The sequence below is a fragment of the Papio anubis genome, chromosome 5, assembly GCF_008728515.1.
Source record: "Papio anubis isolate 15944 chromosome 5, Panubis1.0, whole genome shotgun sequence".
NCBI lineage: Eukaryota > Metazoa > Chordata > Mammalia > Primates > Cercopithecidae > Papio > Papio anubis.
This window is the reverse complement of record NC_044980.1, coordinates 40619957-40640782: the sequence shown is the minus strand read 5'-3', so window position 1 is coordinate 40640782 and position 20826 is coordinate 40619957. Positions and strand designations below refer to the sequence as shown.

Sequence of the window (20826 nt, the reverse complement as noted above, 5' to 3'; positions counted from 1 at the left end):
CACTTGACTGTAATTCTGTTATCGTATCTTCAGGCTCTTTAAGGGTCCTGGGATATAGATGTTGTGGGTCTACAGCCTAGAATTGGTACAGAGAATCTGAGTATCTCTTCTTGGAATTGAATTTCTTCATAATCATACTATCTACTTACTTTCTTCCTGGTGAAGTCAGAAACAAAATGAAATTCAACTGCTCTGTTTTTTCCTGTCTTCTGCCCAAACAGTAGTGATTATCATTTTCAAATTCTCCAGCAGCAGCAGCAAAGACAAAATCACCCCAGGAGCCACCCTTTCCTCATCTTGAGCATTTTGAGGAGTCCTCATCTCATTCTGATTTTGTATCTTTTGATAGACCTCTTAAGGTTTCATAACTTCCATTTGTCCTAGGTCATATGTGTCTCTTTTGTGGGAGCCCTGATAAAATATGAAGAAACACAAAGCTATCCATGTTGTTATACTCATTTCTTTTTTTGTTGTTTTGTTTTGTTTTTTTGAGACGGAGTCTCGCTCTGTTGCCCAGGCTGGAGTGCAGTGGCCGGATCTCAGCTCACTGCAAGCTCCGCCTCCCGGGTTCACACCATTCTCCTGCCTCAGCCTCCCGAGTAGCTGGGACTACAGGCGCCAGCCACCTCGCCTGGCTAGTTCTTTGTTGTTTTTTTTTTGTAATTTTTTTTTTTTTTTTTTTTTTTTAGTAGAGACGAGGTTTCACCATGTTAGCCAGGATGGTCTTGATCTCCTGACCTCGTGATCCGCCCGTCTCGGCCTCCCAAAGTGCTGGGATTACAGGCTTGAGCCACCGTGCCAGGCCCACTCATTTCTTTATAACCATTCTCTTCCTTGTCAATATAACCCATGTTCATATTGTCAGAATGGAAGTTTTGCAATCCTTATCTTTCATAAGCCCATTTGTCATTTTGAGTTTCTGACCTCTTGATCCTGCTTCTCTTTTCTCTGAACTTACTGAAATCTTTTCTTCAAAGACCAGGATATATTTCTGTGTACGTTTAGGATTCACTTCCTGGTCTATTTCCAATTCCAATTTTACATTGTCATTTTTTTCTCAATATTTCTGTCATTTCTACTTTACCAAGCAATTTATTCTTGCTGGTTAGAGGTCCTGAATCGTGGTTTCTCTCACTGTTTTGTTCTGAAGGCAATACAGAAGTTACCAGAAGGCAATACAGAGTTATCAGCAGACTGTGATGAATAGAAGATGTTCAAATAATTGGCATCTCTTATTTGAGCCAATTTTTGTCACTTCTATTACAAATATATCATCTCTGTCTTTGGGCATTATATAACGACCAGTGTGATATTCTTTCTCCCTTTAAACTCACTTAAAATATTCCTTACCACACTTCATGCCTAGGTCAGTGGCATCCCAGTTGTATGCATATTTTCTTGACAGAACATGCTTTTTTGTTATGTTTATTTTTCATTGGGCATTGTGGAATGTCTGTTGGCAGGAGATCCCATCTACTCAGTTTCAATAATGACTATGCAATCATATGTACCACCATTTTAAAGGTTGCGAATTCGTTAGTAGCCCCTCAACTTTTCCATCTTTGTGCATTTCCTTATAGACATCTAAGACCATATGTATCTGTCCTTGGCCCTTTTAGCTTTCATACCATTTTCTTCCGTGTTTTCGTACTTATCCTATCATTCCTTAGCTTGAAGCCTAAGAATATATTCACTTTCTTGCTCCTTTGGATTTTTTTCTCTTCATTTGAATCTTTGAGAAAGATGCCTTACATGCTGACCTCCCCTTTCTCTACATTGCCTCTTGTTTAAAAAATTATTTTTTTTGATACATAATAGACCTGTATGTTTTCAGGGTACCTGTGATAATTTGATATATTTGTATAACATAAAGATCAAATCAGGGTAATTGGGATATCCATTACCATATTTATCTATTCTTTATGCTAAGAACATTCAAATTATTCTCTTCTAGCTGCTTTGAGAGGTACAGTAGATTATTAACTATAGTTATCCTATTGATCTATTGAACATGAGGTCTTATTCACATTTTCTCTTCATTTTACTCATTTTAACATCCAGAGCACCTCTGCATTTAACTTGTAACTTCTCTTATTGCTTATTGTCTCCCCCTTCTATTTTTCTAGTCTTCCACGGCTGCTTTTTCTCCCCTCTCTTTTGGAGTTAATGTTTCTCATGATTCTAGATGTTATTGCTTGTTTTCTGATTTTTTCTTTTCTTTTTGGCAAAAGAAGCACGTTCCTCCTAAACTTTTTTGAAACTTAAAATGAGTCAGGAAGAAAGCCTGGAATGTGAGTCTTCCCCTTCCTCCCTCTCAACAGCCCTTACTTTGTATCATACACAGAGTTTTGCAGGTGTGCAGCATTTTTCACTAACACCATTTAGGGTTGGGCCCGTTTTTGTGTCTATAACAGATTGAGGTTGTCACTAAAATAAAATAAAAAATGAGGACGTTATTGCCTTGCAGCTCCTGTCTTCCCTTACCTAGATATAAGTAATGTTTGCCAAGCAATCACAAACACATTGTCACCAAGGGATGAATTCTTATCCTTCTCTAAGCTTTAAAATAAGTTTTCAGAGTTATAAAGTAGGAAGAGTGCAGGGCAGAGAAAGCAACCTTTTAAAACAAAGTTCAAATCAATAACATTTCCTAGTCTCTATTTTTCTGTTAATGACTGAAGACGAGTACCAATTAGAGAAGCCTCAAATGTCTGGATTTCTGGTTGTAGCAAGTGGTGGGACATGACATCTATTCATAGTGCCATGGAAAAGTCCAGGTTGTTCTTAGCTACCTTTCTTCCATCTCGATCTTGCCTGAGGACACTTAGATCTGCCTATTGCTTTGCCCTGAGGCTTTTTCTTTGTCCTTTATTCTGTCTTACCCATTTCTAACTTCAGGAGGAAAACGCTGCAGTCTTTGGTAAGGGATCTGGGGGTCTTTTATTTTTATGTTTTTCCTAACCAGCTCATTTTAGTCATCATTTTCTCATCAGGTTTTCCAGTAATGCTCATGTTATCACCTGATATCACTAGATTTTTTAATCCTTCCATTGCTTCTTTCTTACTGTTCTCAAGATCACACAAAACTGGCACTGAAGTCAGTCCCTTCAATAGCTAGCATTAAGATAGTTCTGCCTCTTCATTTTTTTTTAAACACTTTTCATAGATTGTCTGAAAACATGTTTTCTTCTTTTGGTTTGTACTTCAAATATTTTCTTTCTTAGCTATTAACTCCGCTAACCAACTCTGAGAAAGCTTTGATTTTTGTATAGATGTTTTCAATACTGTTGAGTGTTGTTATTTTGACAAATGCTGCACATGCATTTTCTACAGTCTGAAAGCCATTCATATTAGGATGACAAAACATGTAATTGTTTATGTTTAGCTAGATTCTTGCTTATCAGAGTTGTTTTACCAGGACACATTCATTCTGTTAGTTCTGAGAGTTATGATGTAATTGTCCTTGGTAATGAAGCTTTGTCTTGATTTGGTGTTTTCTGTTGAAACATTCTTTGGTGGAACCAAAAGAAAATAGTGACGGGTTTCCATCAGCATTTTCAGTTTAAGTGAGCAATACTGATTTTTTTTTCTTCCTTTTTTATTATGTTCCTTGCCCCTGCTAGAGGGTGAGGCAGGAAGACCAAATAGGAAGCTGCTGTCTCAATTGTAGCAAGAGATTTGAGGGCCTGACCTTTTGGAGCAACATTAGGTGTGAAAAATAATTCGCATTATTATTTTCAAATATGCAGGCAAGAAGGGTTTCCTTAGTTTAGCTCATAATGTTGTGACTGCTTTTAGGGTTTAGAAACTTCAGTTTTTCTTGGAATCTCTATTTTCTTTTTAACATGCCCTCTTTGGTACATGTCTAACTAATTGTGAGATTCATCACATGCCCCACTTATGATCTCCTAGTTTTAGAAACTTAGTGTTTATCACATCTTTTGAAAAAACAACATTGTGGGTTTCCCTTTGATTATAAAAGTAAAAGGAAAATAAAAACAACTTGTGCTGTTACCCAGAGATAACAATTCTTGGCATTTCCATGTGTTTCCTTTTATTTTCTGTAGGTATATAAATAATTGTCTATGCCAAAGTGCATTTCTATAAATTTTTATTTACTTATACAAAATCTTGATTTTATGAAACATGATATTATGAGATGTCATTAAATATTATGAGTGCATAATATTGATTAATCACATGGATACACCATAAATTTTGAGGTTAGTATTTTCATGAATAATAAATCTTCATGACTGTCCTCAGGATACTGGATTAATGTACAAACACATTTTTAAAGTCACCAACTTCTTTGAAGGCTAAAACTGAATTTGTAAAGATGTGAATGAGCCCTAATGGCTGAAAGTTCCAGCCAGTTGAAGAGGTAGCAGTAGTGCTTAGCTGCTCTGCATTCCCCACCTCCACCTTGAATAGAAAATACTGGAGCATAGAGAGTTTTCAAGGGGAGGACATAGAGTGCAGTGGCGAGTGGTCTTCGGCCCCACTTTCCCTGTCTCCTCACTCATCCCCAGGTGCCTCTCTACCCAGTAGTTCAACTTGGATGCTGACATGTTTTCTGATCTTTCCTTGGAATTTTTGTTTGATTTTGGTCAAAATTTTTCTGTTTATCAAAGATGATAGCTTTAATCCACCATGTCCTTGCCTTTTTCAGCTATTTGTGTGCATTGCACGATGAGTATAATGTCTTCTGTAAGCCCTGGTATTCTTGCACTGTAGGAAGAGCCTAGTGAAGGCATATAGTAGTACAACAGCATAAGAAGGGCTACTTAACCTCACAGATTTCCAGATTTCAGTGAATAGTTTAGGAAACAAAAATCAATACAACTCTCCTTGTATAAGTCAGTTCATGGAAGCAAACAATTATTTGCTTTAGATAGTGTATCTGTTAAGCTGAGTACTCTCAACTTAAAGGTATGTGTGTTTGTGTGCGTGTGTGTCACCAGAAAGCTAATTCTTTGACCACAACAATGTCAAGTTTAGTTTTTCTTGATCCTTGTTATTTTGAACTGTTTTATGTTGATAGAAAAATTGTCTTTTAAATGAATTCTAAAATAACAGACTAATGTGGAGGCATTTCATGTTGTTATGATATGACCTTATTCTTGGTGAATGACTTTGATTCTAATTAAATTGAGTATTTCTAGTTGTTAGTTAATATTTTAGTTTTGAGTTTCCATATTGGAATTATCTGTCTTTAAGTAAATTATTTCAGCAATTGCAGTTGTATCACAATCCCAGGAAGATAACAAGAATAATTTACAACTGTTACAAATAGCATTCGTATCTTTATTTAAAAAGCTCTTCAATTGACCATGCAGATGTTATTACAGATTTTTGTCTTTGATATGATAAATTTCCCATTAATTTAGGAAAATCTGTGTTTAAGGAATGTGCTATCAAGTTTTGCATTGTTGAGCTGCAATTTGTGAAAGTTCAAGCAGCCGTACTGACAAACAATTTGACAAATTTGTAACTGAGACTCTTTTAAGCAAAGGCTAACTTCTGGAGCTCTATGGTCTGTATTTTCTGTTCAGAAACATGCACTTGAATTTCTTCTCTTTTGTGGGTCCAGGAGGTGTATAGACATTACCCATATGTGCACATAGACATACATAGATAAATGTTCATATTCTGTCATATATATTTACATCGTGTATCCAGCCTAAGTTGTGTGTGAAGATGTATATACTTTTAAAAAAATTAAAAATATTCACTTTAAGCTTTCACTAACTTTGAAAGAAATTTCTGTTTTTCTAGGTTGAAGAAATTGTGGATATTGGAGCATTTGCTCCAGAAGACATCCATATTCCTCAGATTTATGTACATCGCCTTATAAAGGGAGAAAAATATGAGAAAAGAATTGAGGTAATTGACTTAGCTGCTTTGTCAGTATTCACGGATCCAGTTACAGAGATAATGCATCCTTGAGACCATTCCAGATGATGGGGAACTGGAGCTGAGCAGAAAGTCTGGTTTTGGATCTTAGTAAGAGCTTCTCATGTGTCTTATCATAATGGGGATATGATGATCTATGCCTCTGTGCAGCCTGACAGTGCCTTGTCATCACAAGATATGTATCACCATGTCATGAGATTCTCTAGGCTGTGTCTACCAGGCTTCTATTGTCCTAATTTATGATGTATAGTTTTTCTGGCTGTCTTAGAGGGGACATAAGAATAATCATGTCTTTGGTGGTTTTACCCCTGCTGAAGTCTTATCTTAATGTTTGGTTGTTCAAAATTGTCTATCTTGAAGGTGCTTTGCACTTTTCTAGAGTGCAGAATGTCATTCTAATTAGCTTCGGGCTGTGGGTAGCTGGTGAGTATGAGATTGTGGCAAGGAATGTAGGTACCAGGAGCATTGAAGGTATTCTAAGGCCAGTGTGTTTGTCCCTATTGCATTGCTGTAAAGGAATACCTGAGACTGGGTAATTTATAAAGAAGTTTATTTGGCTCACACTTCTGTGGGCTATACATGAAGTATGGCACCAACATCTGCTTCTGGTCAGGACCTCAGGAAACTTTTACTCAGAGCAGAAGGAAAAGGGGAAGCGGGCATGTCACATGGCGAGAGAGAGAGAAGGTGCCAGGTTCCTTTAGACAACCAACTGGTGTGTAAACTAACAGAGGGAGAACTCCTGCATTTCCCAGGGGATGGCACTAAGCCAATTCATAAGGGATCTGCATCCATGATCCAACACTTCCTACTAGGCTGCACCTCCAACATTGGAAAGTACATTTCAACCTGAGATTTGGAGGGGACACATATGTAAATCATCAGCCAGTGAGAACAGAGAACGACCACTTTGCCAGAATTACTATCATGATTCAGAAGTGTCTAGGGATCAGCAACAGAATAGACATATAGTAGGGTGCCAGAGATATCTACCTTATAGATATCAAACAGGAAGACATTTTATAATACAAAACCAGTGTCAGGGCCTAGGAAGAAAGGATGTGACTTTTGCAAACATGAGCCTGTTTGTGTCAAAGAGACTTAATAAAGGAAATAGTTTCCTGGCTGGTTTCTGCGTATTTCTGTGATTCCTGTGATGCATTTGTGGTAAAAGTAGTCTAGACTTTGCAGGTGGAAACAGGCAATTGGCAGCAGCAACACCTGGTAAACACATTCTGACAGCCCTGAAAAACACTTTCCCAAAGTCTGTTCCTCTTTCATTCTTCTGGCCAGTCCCTGTGCACCAGAGGATAAGTTAGTTGGAAGAGTAACAGAAGTAGCAGACAGTGTGATGATAGTAACAGATTATTTGCTTCAAACAGACTGAAGAGCATATCTTCCTCTTTAAACAAATCTGACCACTTTCATTTAGTTCCTAAAGAATTATTTCTACCATCAAATATCACCCATAGTATTTTTTTAAATCTCTGGTATATTGCAGATTTGTCTCATAATAATGGGAGCGAGCTCATCTTTTTTCCAGTAAAATTTATTTCAGCAGTGATAAAATACAAAACATACCTTCAACCACGAATAATTTATTTCTGTTTAATTTAAAGCGTTTATCAATCCGGAAAGAGGGAGATGAGGAAGCCAAATCTGCTAAACCTGGAGATGACGTAAGGGAACGAATCATCAAAAGGGCCGCTCTTGAGTTTGAGGATGGCATGTATGGTATCCTTTATCCTTCTGAGCCTGGGCAAAGACGTAGCCTTTGCTTTTCCCATATTTATCAGGCTATTAGACCTCTTGCATAGTGAGTCATCTCTAGTCTACGGTAACTTTTAAGGTAATTAATCAATGTTTTTTTTGTGGTGTTGTTTTTTTTTTTTTTTTACAAAATGTGGCATATAACCCAAAGATGTCAAGATATATAACAGATATCTCTTTGCCATCTTGAAACAAAATAGCAATCAATAATTTGCTTAGCTATTTTATAATACACAATAGATTTCAGTACAACTTGCATTTAATGGGAGATTATTGGGAAAAGAGATTACCCAAGATGAGTGTTTTCAAATCTCAGAATTCTTAGTAATAACCAGTGCTATTTACTTGCTCTGTATCCTGACATTTGCATACTCATTGAAAGATCCAACTTCTTTTTTTATTTTATTTATTTATTTATTTATTTATTTATTTATTATACTTTAAGTTCTAGGGTACATGTGCATAACGTGCAGGTTTGTTACATATGTATACTTGTGCCATGTTGGCGTGCTGCACCCATCAACTCGTCAGCACCCATCAACTTGTCATTGACATCAGGTATAACTCCCAATGCAATCCCTCCCCTCTACCCCCTCCCCATGATAGGCCCCGAGAATGGGAGAAAATTTTTGCAATCTACTCATCTGACAAAGGGCTAATATCCAGAACCTACAAAGAAAGATCCAACTTCTTAACAGCCCTCTTATTCTCTTGAAAAAGATCCTGTGAGTACCCTTTTATATCTGATATTTTGTAAGGGTATTCAACAAATGATTCAAATTCTGCTTTAGATACTTTGTCAAGAAAAGGAGGTAGACATAATTAATATTTGGATTTTGAATGCATTTAACAAGTCTGTTCACCATTTTGCTAGTTTTCACTACAGCAGACATTGAATTATATAATACAAATAACACATATAAATACACATAGCATATGATAAAATGAATTTTTGTTGAATGGTGGATACAGTAAAGCCATACTTAGAGACCTAGGACCAAAAGAATGAGAGACATGACAAATGTCTCCATTCTCTGAGCTTCCCTAGTCCATGAATGTCAGTCTTCCAGACTGTGATCTTGATTGGGAGAACTTTTCTTTTTCTCCTTTCTTTTTACCTCTACCTCATTTTTGTTCATTTTTCAGTTTACACCTTGTGTTATGGTGCAAACCCACATGAGGGAAAAGAATAGCATGTTGCTGCTCTTCCAGCTCTTGTATCAGCAAGGTGCGGAGTCAACCAAGTTGAATTAGTAGGTGAAATATGGTCACTGGACTTTCTTCTCAACCCGTCTTACCCTGACTTACCATTGATATTTAAACACTGACTATAATACTGATTTTAGGTGTTCTTTATTCAGTTATTGTATTGCCTATGAAAAATATTTGCATATTTCAGTTGTACTGCTGGCCTTTGTAGTTTATAATATGGCACCATATATAAACCTCCTCTGGCCTTGATTCATGAAGATTTCACTGTTAGAATCTCATCAGAGTGCCATCATTTTTTGTACTAGTTCTGGTGAGGTATTTGGTGTGCAGTGGTAGTGAACAGTAGTGGGCAGTAGTTCCGGGCAGTGTGTCTTTGATCTGATCAGCCTGCCTGTGTTGATAGGCAGGATTGAACCTACATCATTGAGTAGTAACCATCATCACTCCTGTTTTGATCATTTAAGGAAGATGATGCAACAACCTCAGTTAACTCTTTGATGCCTTAACAACAGCTACTTTATATATGAGCTCAATTGTATTTGCTGAAATGTAGTTTCTTCCCCACTTTTCTTTTTATGTCACAGAACATTCAGTTACCAATGAATGTTACCATAGAGACCCAAAGGATCTGATATACTTTTAGGCAGAAATTTTGGTATTGTCAGAGAACTTTTTTAAAATTTAAAAATAGTAACTCCATTTATCAATAAAGATGATAAAAAATGATCTTTTGGCAGGAGTTTTGAATAGTGAAAATAATTCTTTAAAAGTCAAGCCGTGTTTAATAATCAGTCATAACACATCAACCCAAATTTGTAGAGCACATTAATGAAAATGTGCTTATATTTTTGTTAAAATGTAACAAATGGCTAGCTTCTGAGGCCACTACTTTGATATTGGTGGGAAAGCATATTAATGTTATTGAAAAAGATATGACTAATTAGAGACTTTTTTTGAAAAATTACAAAATAATGCCCAGAGGGTGATTGGAGTCTATATATGTAGAAGATTTATGGTATAACTTCTCTACCTTTTATATGCTGGACCTTAACATCTTTTTTTTCTAGCTAATTTGGGCATAGGAATCCCTCTCCTGGCTAGCAACTTTATCAGCCCAAATATGACTGTTCATCTTCAAAGTGAAAATGGAGTCCTGGGTTTGGTAAGATGAAAATTTGTTTTTTAAAATCCAATCTTAATGAAGAATGAGATATTTCATGTTGTGAAATTTTTTATTAATTTTTTTTTTATTTCAATAGCTTTTGGGGTACAAGTGACTATTGGTTACATGGATAAATTGTATGATGCTGAAACTGGAGATTTTAGTGCATCCATCACACACAGTGAAATCTGAGTTGTTGCTTAAAGTGCCCAACCTTATTTTTCTTTTTATCATAATAAAATATTGAATTTTTCCCTTAAAACGTGAGCAAGATAGTATTGTATTTTATGTAGTAGATGGTGCGTTCCTGACTCTGGGCTTTCTGACTGCATCTCCCATGTGGAACCTGATTCAGAGAGACCTCATGATTTCCTGTGTAAACTCTTTCTCATCCTTCTGTTGTTGGACAAGATAATGAAGGTTCCCAATAGTTCTATGTTAAATAAAATTAAACCTCAGAGTGAGAAACTGAAGAGGAAGGTTTCCACTTTAGGACAGGGACATTGTTTGAGTTGATTGCCTCAAAAAACTGTAGAAGTTCTCATCTCATTCTCCTTTCGAGGCCCTATTGTCCAAAAGGTTAAATTTTTTTCTTCCTTAAGATTAAGCATCCAAATGAGCTCAGTTTTCTTAGTTAGGCCATATTTTTTCATTATTATAATAAAATCATATATTTTTTACTTCCTGTATGACATTTTAATTTAATTAACAATGGCAGGGATTTGATTTGTCTATTCATAATCTTTTATTTCTCAGTAGATCATAACTGTTAATGCAATAGAAATTATGCATATGGAAACATATTCATAATTCAAAATATAAATAATGATCATGGGCATATAGTTGATACTCATTGAGGCAATAATCGTGACATTTTCAGACACAAAAATGATATATGTTTGGATAAAAGCAGATTCATGTGGAAGTCAAAGACTTACTTTTGTTTGTTTGTTTGTTTTTTGAGGCCTAACCTCTCTCTGTCGCCCAGGCTGTAGTGCAGTGGTGCAATCTTGGCTCACTGCAACCTCCACCTCCTGGGTTCAGGCCATTCTCCTGCCTCAGCCTCCCAAGTAGCTGGGACTACAGGTGCCCGCCACCATGCCTGGCTAATTTTTTGTATTTTTAATAGAGACGGAGTTTCACCACGTTAGCCAGGATGGTCTCGATCTTCTGACCTTGTGATCCACCCACCTTGGCCTCCCAAAGTTCTGGGATTACAGGCGTGAGCCACTGTGCCTGGCCAAAGATTTGCGTTTTTAAGGTGCCTTAGAGATTATAGAGTGATCAAATTCCTAGTTTTGAAGAAAAGGGAAATAAATTTGTGGATTATCCGTGGCCGGTGTTTAAAGGAAAATTTACATAGTTCTGAACATTAGTTGCCACCTCAGTTTACAGGATAAATTTGTGGTCTCTCTCTAGAAAGTATGTAAAAATTTCACAGCCAATAATATTTCTTCATTTTTGGCTCCATCTTGTATCTTATGCCTTTTTATTTTTTTATAGTTTCCTCCCTTTTCATCGAATAGATGTGATATTCTTTAACTACTTGCCCTATTTAAATAGAGTTATGTTATAAAAACATATGGAAAATTTAAAAAACTTTACTGAGAGTAGCTGTGCAAAAGGAACATAAGGACATAAGTATATCAAAACTTAGATGTAGTGAGGAGTAAGATTAGAAACCCAAATTCAGGCCTACAGTTTACAAATCAGAAAGCTAAAAGTTTGTCTCTCCAGGTCCTTCTAGCCAAATAATGTGATGTAGTTCGTATTCATTAATCCTCATGGAAAAGTTTTTGAATAACATTGGTTGCATAGTAGGTACTAAATCTTTTTTCTTTGATTTTTATATTTTTAAGAGAATGGGGTGTCACTATGTTGGCCAGCCTGGGTTTGAACTGACCTCAAGTGATCATCCTGCCTCAGCCTCCCAAAGTGCTGAGATTACAGGCATGAGCCACTGCCCTGGCCTACATTAGTTTTGCCATTAGTTTTGTTGACCTACATTTCTAATACATTTTCATAGTAGGGACTAAATAATTACTTTTTGTTTTATGGACTTGTATTTCTAATAGTATAGCATTTCTTTTAAATTGGTAATTTTTAGAAAATATTTTTCATTTGCCCAATCACAACTTTAGTATAGAAAAGACTAACATAAGAAACAGAGCCATGGACACAACAGAATTATTTTTCAAAAGTTTACCTCTAGTCTTCGGATGATAAATTTCTAGGGTTTTTAGGGAAGTTACTTATATTACAGTTTTAATATGTGATTCAGTGAGAATCTTCATTTACTGATTGGATGTATGCTGTATTTGAAAGGGTCCATATCCACGACAACATGAAGCTGATGCAGATCTCATCAATGCAGGTAAGCTCACTTATTTCTGGCCCTTCCCTTTGCTGTTAATATTGTGCTAAATAATAAGAGTTTGGACTCAATTCTTTGTCTTTTCCTGGAGAACACTCCATAGTATTCATTGTTGAGGAGGGGAGACAAGATTTTTTTAGGTCTTCCCTCGTTCAGGAATGAACAAGATAAAGGAGGAAATGCAGATGACGGCACATTTAGTGGAAGAGCTTTGATGGGTCAATCAATCAGGGTCCTGCCTGTGAATAGAGAACACTCTTTTTTTTTTTTTTTTAAATTTATTTTTTATTATTATTATACTTTAAGTTCTAGGGTAACATGTGCATAACGCAGGTTTGTAACATATGTATATTCTTTTGTGCCATGTTGTTGTGTTGCACCCATTAACTGCCAGCACCCATCAACTGGCTATTTACATCAGGTATATAACTCCCACGCAATCCCTCCCTCCCTACGATAGGCCCCCCGGGTGTGTGATGTCTCCCTTCCCGAGTCCAAGTGATTATTGTTCAGTTCCCACCTATGAGTGAGAACATGCGTGTTTGGTTTTCTGTTCTTGTGATAGTTTGCTAAGAATGATGGTTTCCAGCTGCATCCATGTCCCTACAAAGACACAAACTCATCCTTTTTATGACTGCATAGTATTCCATGGTGTATATGTGCGCCACATTTTCTTAATCCAGTCTGTCACTGCTGGACATTTGGGTTGATTCCAAGTCTTTGCTATTGTGAATAGTGTCGCGAATTAACATAATGCGGTGCATGTGTCTTTATAGCAGCATGATTTATAATCCTTGGGTATATACCCAGTAATGGGATGGTTGGTCATATGGTACATAGTTCTAGATCCTTGAGGAATCGCCATACTGTTTTCCCCATAATGGTTGAACTAGTTTACAATTCCACCAACAGTAAAAGTGTTCCTATTTCTCCGTACATCCTCTCCAGCACCCGCTGCTTCCCGATCTCTTTAATGATTGCCATTCTAATCCGGTGTGAGATGGTATCTCATTGTGGTTTTGATTTGCATTTCTCTGATGGCCAGTGATGATGAGCATTTTTCATGTGTCTGTTGGCTGTATGAATGTCTTCTTTTGAGAAATGTCTGTTCATATCCTTGCCCACTTTTGATGGGGTTGTTTTTTTCTTGTAAATTTGTTTGAGTTCTTTGTAGGTTCTGGGATATTAGCCCTTTGTCAGATGAGTAGATTGCAAAAATGTTCTCCCATTCTGTAGGTTGCCTGTTCACTCTGATGGTAGTTTCTTTTGCTGTGCAGAAGCTCTTTAGTTTAATGAGATCCCACTCTTACATAGGGTAATTGAGAGTTAGAGGAAGGGACAATTTACAAAGGCATGGATAGGATTAAAAGAGACCACGAAAGGATGGTAAAATTCTACAGGAGTTATCACCTCTGGGCTTTATGGGCAGGTTGCTGTGATTTGACTGAGTTCCTACCAAAGGCCTCTTAATAGGAACTGTGACCTTTGGTAGAATAACTCAGTCAAATCACTGCAACCTGGTTGGGTGGAGGGTCTCCACTGCTGGGTTGCCTGCCTGTGCCTTCCATTGGTGAATCTCAAGTCAAAGTAGGTCAGCCTTCTTAGGATAGAGAAAGGTGGGAGTGAATCCATAGCAGCAAAAAGAAAAGATCTGGTAAAAACCGGGGTTTTCGTTGGTGGTGTTGCTTACTATTTTCTAGTTCTCCTTGGAGCAGGAGAGGAGCTTAAGGAGGTTCTCTGCTGATAAGTACGATCTGGTGATGTAATAAATGTAGTTTTGTTGAACTGGAGACTAGAGCCTTGTCTTCCCTTTTGTTCCTACAGGCATATGCTTTGCCTTTTATTACTAGCCTTTTCTTTGACTGGGACATAGCCTCATATATTAACAGCCTAGAGGAGGAAGAACAGGTCAGGTCTTTTGGTCATCTTCACTGCCTATGCTTGAGGCAACACTGCCACCACTTTGGAGCCGTATATCTTCCCTGGAGTGCAGCTGCCCATAAGAAGCTAATTTTTAGGTTCTAGCATGATTTTCTGTATCCTTCTTTTATTCATTCTGCCCCTGCAAAACTGTTATTCTTACTTTGCATTCAAAAATAGTATGTGTAAATTTCAGATGACAAGTAATACGAGCTGAACATAAAGGCCAGCTGCCAAGTAAAATTGGTGTTTGATACTTAGAATTTTTGGAAGTGAAATAGCTTCTGGTTGAATAGTTGAATTAGTTAACACGACTCAACTCTGAAAGGCCCACTGTGATAAAGCAATGACATTTAACCAAGGCTGTAATTTAATTGTACTGTACCCTTTAGCATTAGCTCATTGATCTGTGAAAATATTTGCTGCTTGGTTTAATTAATTTATGATGTTAGTGAGTTATTTGCAAAATGAATAACTGCATGTTCCAAATTTCAGGCTTCAGTTTATAAAACCCACTTTCCTTGGAAAAGTTGTTAACTTTTTCAACGTGGTTTGACAGTAGGTTTTTCCGATTCCATAGAGCTTAGAAGTAACTCAGTCCAAATGAAGCCACCAATTTTATATTTCCACTAATCTTACATTTCAACTTCAACACATGAAGTGCCACATTTATAAACTACTTTACAAAACAAGAATTCATTGCTTATGGGAAGCCAAGCTGCAAGTTAGTTTAATAATATTATAACTTTTTCAAAGTCCTTTTTGGGAGTTTCGATACTTTGATACTTTTGATTTTAAATTAGGGAGGAAATACTTTAAGCTGGAGAACCTAGAATATAAATTGGTGGTTTCCTCAATTCCCAAAATTAACTGGAAGACCAACCCATTATTTGTGTTAGTTTCAACGCATTTTATGGACATCTCTTTGAATAAAGAGTTATGTTTCTGGATATAATTGGTATATTAAAAATTCAAAATTATAATAGAACTATTTCCAAGGATCTCTTTTTAAAAAGTCTTATAAGGTTATGTAAAAATGAACTACCAGTTGTATAGTATTATATGGCTTAGAGCATACTTTTTCACAGGTATTATACCATTGGAACCTCAGATGAAACTTTGTTATACAAATTGGGAAACTGAGGTCCAGAAAAAATTGAAGTGACGGGTTCAAGATAACATTGCTAGGGACTGAGTTCATACCCAGTCTCCTGCTTGTGACCCTGGCCTTCTTCTGTATACACTGAGTTATACCTGCTGATAACCTCACTTGCACAGAGGTGCAGACAGCAGTGCTTGGAACATTCCAGAGGTCCCATCAAGATCTGGGCTCTAACCTAGATTAACCCAATGCAGTTGTGAAATTTCTAAGTCTCATATTTTTGCTTCTGTATTGTGTGTTTTGCGTTCTTCATTTCTTAATATTTTCTTACTTTAGTATACAGTATTTTAAATGACTTGACTTTTAATTAAAGTTGCTTTAGAAAGAATCACCATGTTTAATATCCCTGGCCCCCTGCCATGTCCCTCTACACTAGTGGTTTTCAATGAGATGGGATCTGATTTTGCCCCCAGAGACATTTGGCAATGTCTGAGGACATTTTCGATTGTCACACCTGGGGGAGTGACATCTAGTAGGTAGAGGCCAGGGATGCTGATAAACATCCTACAGCAACCAGAACAGTCTCCCCATCCCCCAGAGTTCACCAGGCCTAATTGTCAATAGTGCTAAGCAGGAGAAACTCTGCTCTAGAGTTATATGTATCACATCTGAAGAATCACAGGCCTGCAGTCTAAAGTACAGATAACACAGCATTCCAGGTCTCTGTAGTGGTTGCAACCAACCATTATGGCTTTTTGTCTTGCTGTACCCTTCAAGAATATTTTTGTGTACCCATTCTGGACTGCTGGGTGTTTTCTGATTATGGCTCATGCTCATCTTTGCATGTCTTTGCTCTTGGTGTGTCTTTCATGAGATTTTGTTCTGCTCCATTCCATTGTTACCCCATCTCCTTACTGATAACTTTCTATCAACATTCATTATGCTTACCCTTCAAGTTCTAGCTCATTTTTCTTCTCCAAATCCTGCTGTAGCTCAGAAATGCCCTTCCCCTAAACCCACAACATATCTAGTGTCTCTCTGAGAAGCATATCACATTTTGCCTTGTAATTATTTGTTTATCTTTCCTGCTGTATAGTAAGTTCCTTTTGCTTAGGGCAGTGTGGTCCAAGTGTGGTCCCCAGACCCACAGCATCAGCATCACTGGAAATGTTTTAGAAATGAAATTCTCAGACCTCACCACACACCTGCTGAATTAGAAACTCTGCATTTCAGAAATCTTCCATGTGATTCTGATGAATGTTAAAGTTTGCAAACCACTAGTTTAGATCACCCAAATTTGGTGTATAACACTGTTTAAGGCATATAGTAGGCATTTACTATTGTGTGGATGACTTTTAAATCATGAGCCAAAGGACTCAGTGACCGTGAAATTGATAACTCTATTGCCCAAATATGAAAAATTCAGATATACATAAAGAAAAATTGGAGGAGACAGAAATCAATCAGGAATAGCCAAATAAGAAAGCCTTCTTTATGTTGCTTGTCTTTAGTTATGACTTTTCTTGACCAAACTTGGACATTGTATGTGAAAACCATGGATTCAACTTTAGGATACTTATTTTTGTTTAGATATTAGATGTTTAAAAATGCTGAAAATTAACCTTGCTTCAAAAGAATGTAATTTTTAAGATGCTGTAATGTAATAGCAGAGGACTTGATAATGTTTTTTCAAGAGAGTTGTTTTCTGGGCTCTTTAATAAAACTATGCTTCACAAATAATATAGGGAGATCCAAAGCTCTTCCCATTGATCTCAGTTTTCTGTAACATGGTAAATACGCATTGTATGTATTATCAGCCAGTACAGATTATCTTTTGGAAGTCAGTGTTATTTAGCTCCTAAAAAAAAAGAGCTGGGATTTTTAATGTTTTTCTTCCTTTTTGTCCTACAAATTCCTCCTCTTCGACTTGCTGCTTTATAGGACTGATGAGGATCTGAATTTGCAGGTTATAGACGTTGTGTCTAGAATAAGGTTTAGTTGTGTTATGCCTGTCTTAAAACCTAGAGCTCACACAGGCTGGCCGTCCAACCCCACCATATAAGCCAATTGCTTGGTCCTGTGACATTTATCCCTAGAGGGGCAATGGCATTGTCTCTTTTATAAGTAGCTTTGGAGAGAGGAATAACAAAAATGGCGATAATTAAAGGTGATGTTTATAGAGCCCTTTCTCTGATCCAGGCAAGTTAGAGTAAGGACTTTGCATGCATTATCTAATTTAATCCACTATGTCTTACATGCTGTTTAAAAGCCCCTGCTAACCATACCGGGAAGTATTTTAAAAACTTTTCAGTTTTGCGGTACTTTAAAAGATACAAAGATGTTTCCATCATTTAGAATAAAACTCCCTCAAGAGGTATATATTTATATCAAGATGAAATATTTATTTATTTATAAATAAGCTTACTCTTTCTCCATACTCAAGTTTGAATGGAGGGGGATATTGATGGAAAAGTTAGCTGTTGGGAACGACTTGAGAATTTGAGGATATAACTGTGTTGCACAGCTAGGGATATTCAGACTGCTTGTGGTCCTTTTGTTTCTGAGAGCTATTCCCTTTCCAATTTTGGAATAACAGTTTTGCTTCTCTTTCTTTTTGTCTGTCCTATTATACTGGGGCCATGCATGGGGTGTTCTCAAACAGGTGACTTATCTTTGGCACAGTGGTACGTTAGCACCTTCCTGGTTGAGACCAGAAGCTATTCCCAGGCCCCTGAAGCTCCTGAATAGACAGGAAATAGATCACAAGATGGGAGCGGCTTAGATATGAGTCAGGTGATTTTATTAGTTCTATGGGGAGTCGATGACCTTGAAAATCTTTTCCAGCTCTGAACTTCATTATGAGGTGTAAGTCTTGGGAGATGTCCTTCCAAGGAGACCTCTTGGCAGTTAACCTTAAATACATTGGCCAGTATTACCATGTTATTCCCTGATTTTATGAGAATCCTGTGGTTTTAATAGAAGCTTATGGGGCAAGAGGGTACAGATGAGTCAGAAAAACAAAGAAAAGTGGAGAGAGATGAATAGTGGAGAGTTCAGGCCAAATGAAATAAAGGAATTAGGTGGTTCCTTTTTTTCTATATGTGTTTTCTAATTTTAGTTTTATTTCTCCCCAGCTTCATTGCAATATACTTAACAAATAAAAATTGTTTATATTTAAGATGTATAACGTGATGATTTGATATATATATACATTGTGAAATGATTACCACAATCGTTAATTATCACATCCATCGTCTCACATAGTTACCTTTTTTTTGTAGTGAGAACTCTTAAGATCCACTTTTCTAGCAAATTTCAATTATATAGTATAGTATTAACTATAGTTAATACTATATGCTGTACATTAGAGTCTCAGAAGTTATTCTTATCACTGAAAGTTATTTGTTGATTAAAAAAGAAACTGCGGTGCATCTCCTGTGTAATTCTCTTCAAAATTGCATTCCTTCTTATATTCATACTGATTCCATAGTCTCTCTGTCCCAGTGACTTACAGTAGCATTGGATTCTGACAGGTGTTACCCCAGAACTCCCTTCCTCCTCATTCCTAAGTAGTATTTAGCAGAGGATTGTGAAGGGAATGGGGATGGTGAGAGGCTGGAGAGGTATAGACAATAGAGGAGTGCATTTCCTGTAGAACAGGGGTCCCTAACCCCTGGGCCGTGGACCAGTACAGGTCCATGGACTGTTAGGAACCAGGCTGCACAGCAGGAGGTGGGCGGCAGTCAAGCCAATGAGCATTACCACCTAAACTTGGCCTCCTCTCAAATCAGCAGCAATATTAGATTCTGGTAGGAGCCCAACCGAACCCATTGTAAAATGTGCATATGAGGGATCTAGGTTGCCCGTTCCTTATGGTAACCTAATGCTTGATAAGCTGATGTGGAACAACAGTTTCATCCTGAAACCATCCCCATCCCCCAGTCCGTGGAAAAACCGTCTTCCACGAAACCGTGCTGAGGTGCCAAAAAGGGGACTGCTGCTGTAGAGAATTTCCAAACAATAAGAAAACGAAAAGTGATCTGCTTTTTATTATCATCATGCAAAGGCAAAAACAATGTCAGTGACAAAATACTTTCCACCACAAAAGGTTCCTATTATGTCCCCCCACCTGCTATGTCACTGCATTTTGGTAAAGGGAGTTTAAGTTCTTTTGGGAATGGAGAAGATACGGACCTCTGTTCACCATGATACTCTTAGAAATCTAATAGCCTTTTCTTTCTTTTGTGTGTGTGTGTGTTTAGGCAAGGAAACAGTTACTGTTCTTCCAGGAGCCTCTTTTTTCTCCAGCGATGAATCATTTGCAATGATTAGAGGGTACGTAATAACAGAGCCCCTCATGTTTCACACTGTGTGGAATGAGCTGAGTCATCCTCTGAGTGTGTTAGCAAGGCTCTGAAACACAGTCACATTTCCCAGCCAGAAAACTATCAGGAGTTTGTTTGGCTGCATGATGTGAAATTATTCACATCGAATGTTGGACATTGAATATCCAGCCCACTGTTAGGAAAAGAACCCCCAAAATGGAATCCATGTCTTTGTGCTAACCAGACTGAAATAAGCATTTATAAGGTGCTTTCTGAGGATTCTATCATTTTCTTCAAACTATGTTCACTTTCTAGCTAGTGTTTGTGTTCAGATAGTCACATTCTGCCTCACTGAAGGAAACAATCTTCCTGTGTACACCTGTTCATAGTTTGTTATTGAGCCAATATATACTATAACATTTTTTTCACAAAAGAATTCTTAATGATTATTTCTCTGTCAGCGTGGAGCTCTATTAGGAAATCAGTTGTGTGGTGGGGGGAAGCAAATATATTTTGGTGGCATGAAGTTATTCTGATTGCTAGCAAGTTCAAGCAAAGGGGACAAAAGATTGTGAGGTTCACTTTCTTCTTCCTCCTTCTTTCTCAGGGGACATGTCGATCTGACAATGCTAGGAGCGATGCAGGTTTCCAAATATGGTGACCTGGCTAACTGGATGATACCTGTAAGTAGACATTTTTTATTCTGAATTACATTTCGATCAGAATAGTTACTTTTTAAATACTAAGAAAAAGGGCCATGAGATCACAATTCTTTGAAAATGAAATATTTTAATATATATTTCTTACTAGAATCAAATTTTAATTAAGTAAGCACTGAGAAGTATTCAGCTTTGCCAATTTACTCTTCAGCTGGGACTGAAACTAGGCAAGATCAGAGCCAAAACATCTTCCTTAGAAGAAACCAAGTTAGAGAAGACTTAAAAAACAGAAAAATGGCTAATTATACTCTGAAAGTAAGAAGTACAAATATTTACCATAACTAAAGTTTTAAACTAGGAAGAACAATTAATAAGTTTGTTAGCAT

General features: G+C 37.1%; 1 protein-coding gene across 5 annotated transcripts in view; it reads left to right on the top strand.

Moving 5' to 3' along the window:
• Window positions 1-20826, top strand: part of OXCT1 (3-oxoacid CoA-transferase 1) — a 143761-nt gene that overhangs the window by 55543 nt on the left and 67392 nt on the right. For all 5 annotated transcript variants that reach the window (XR_002522529.2, XR_001903341.3, XM_009208338.4 and 2 more), the window contains exons 8-13: window positions 5779-5886; window positions 7536-7650; window positions 9966-10060; window positions 12386-12434; window positions 19719-19791; window positions 20389-20464. Coding sequence is in view for 3 of the 5 variants with exons in the window: in XM_009208338.4 (XP_009206602.2) it covers window positions 5779-5886; window positions 7536-7650; window positions 9966-10060; window positions 12386-12434; window positions 19719-19791; window positions 20389-20464 (516 nt within the window). In the remaining 2 variants the exon portion in view is untranslated. The remainder of the gene's footprint in view (window positions 1-5778; window positions 5887-7535; window positions 7651-9965; window positions 10061-12385; window positions 12435-19718; window positions 19792-20388; window positions 20465-20826) is intronic.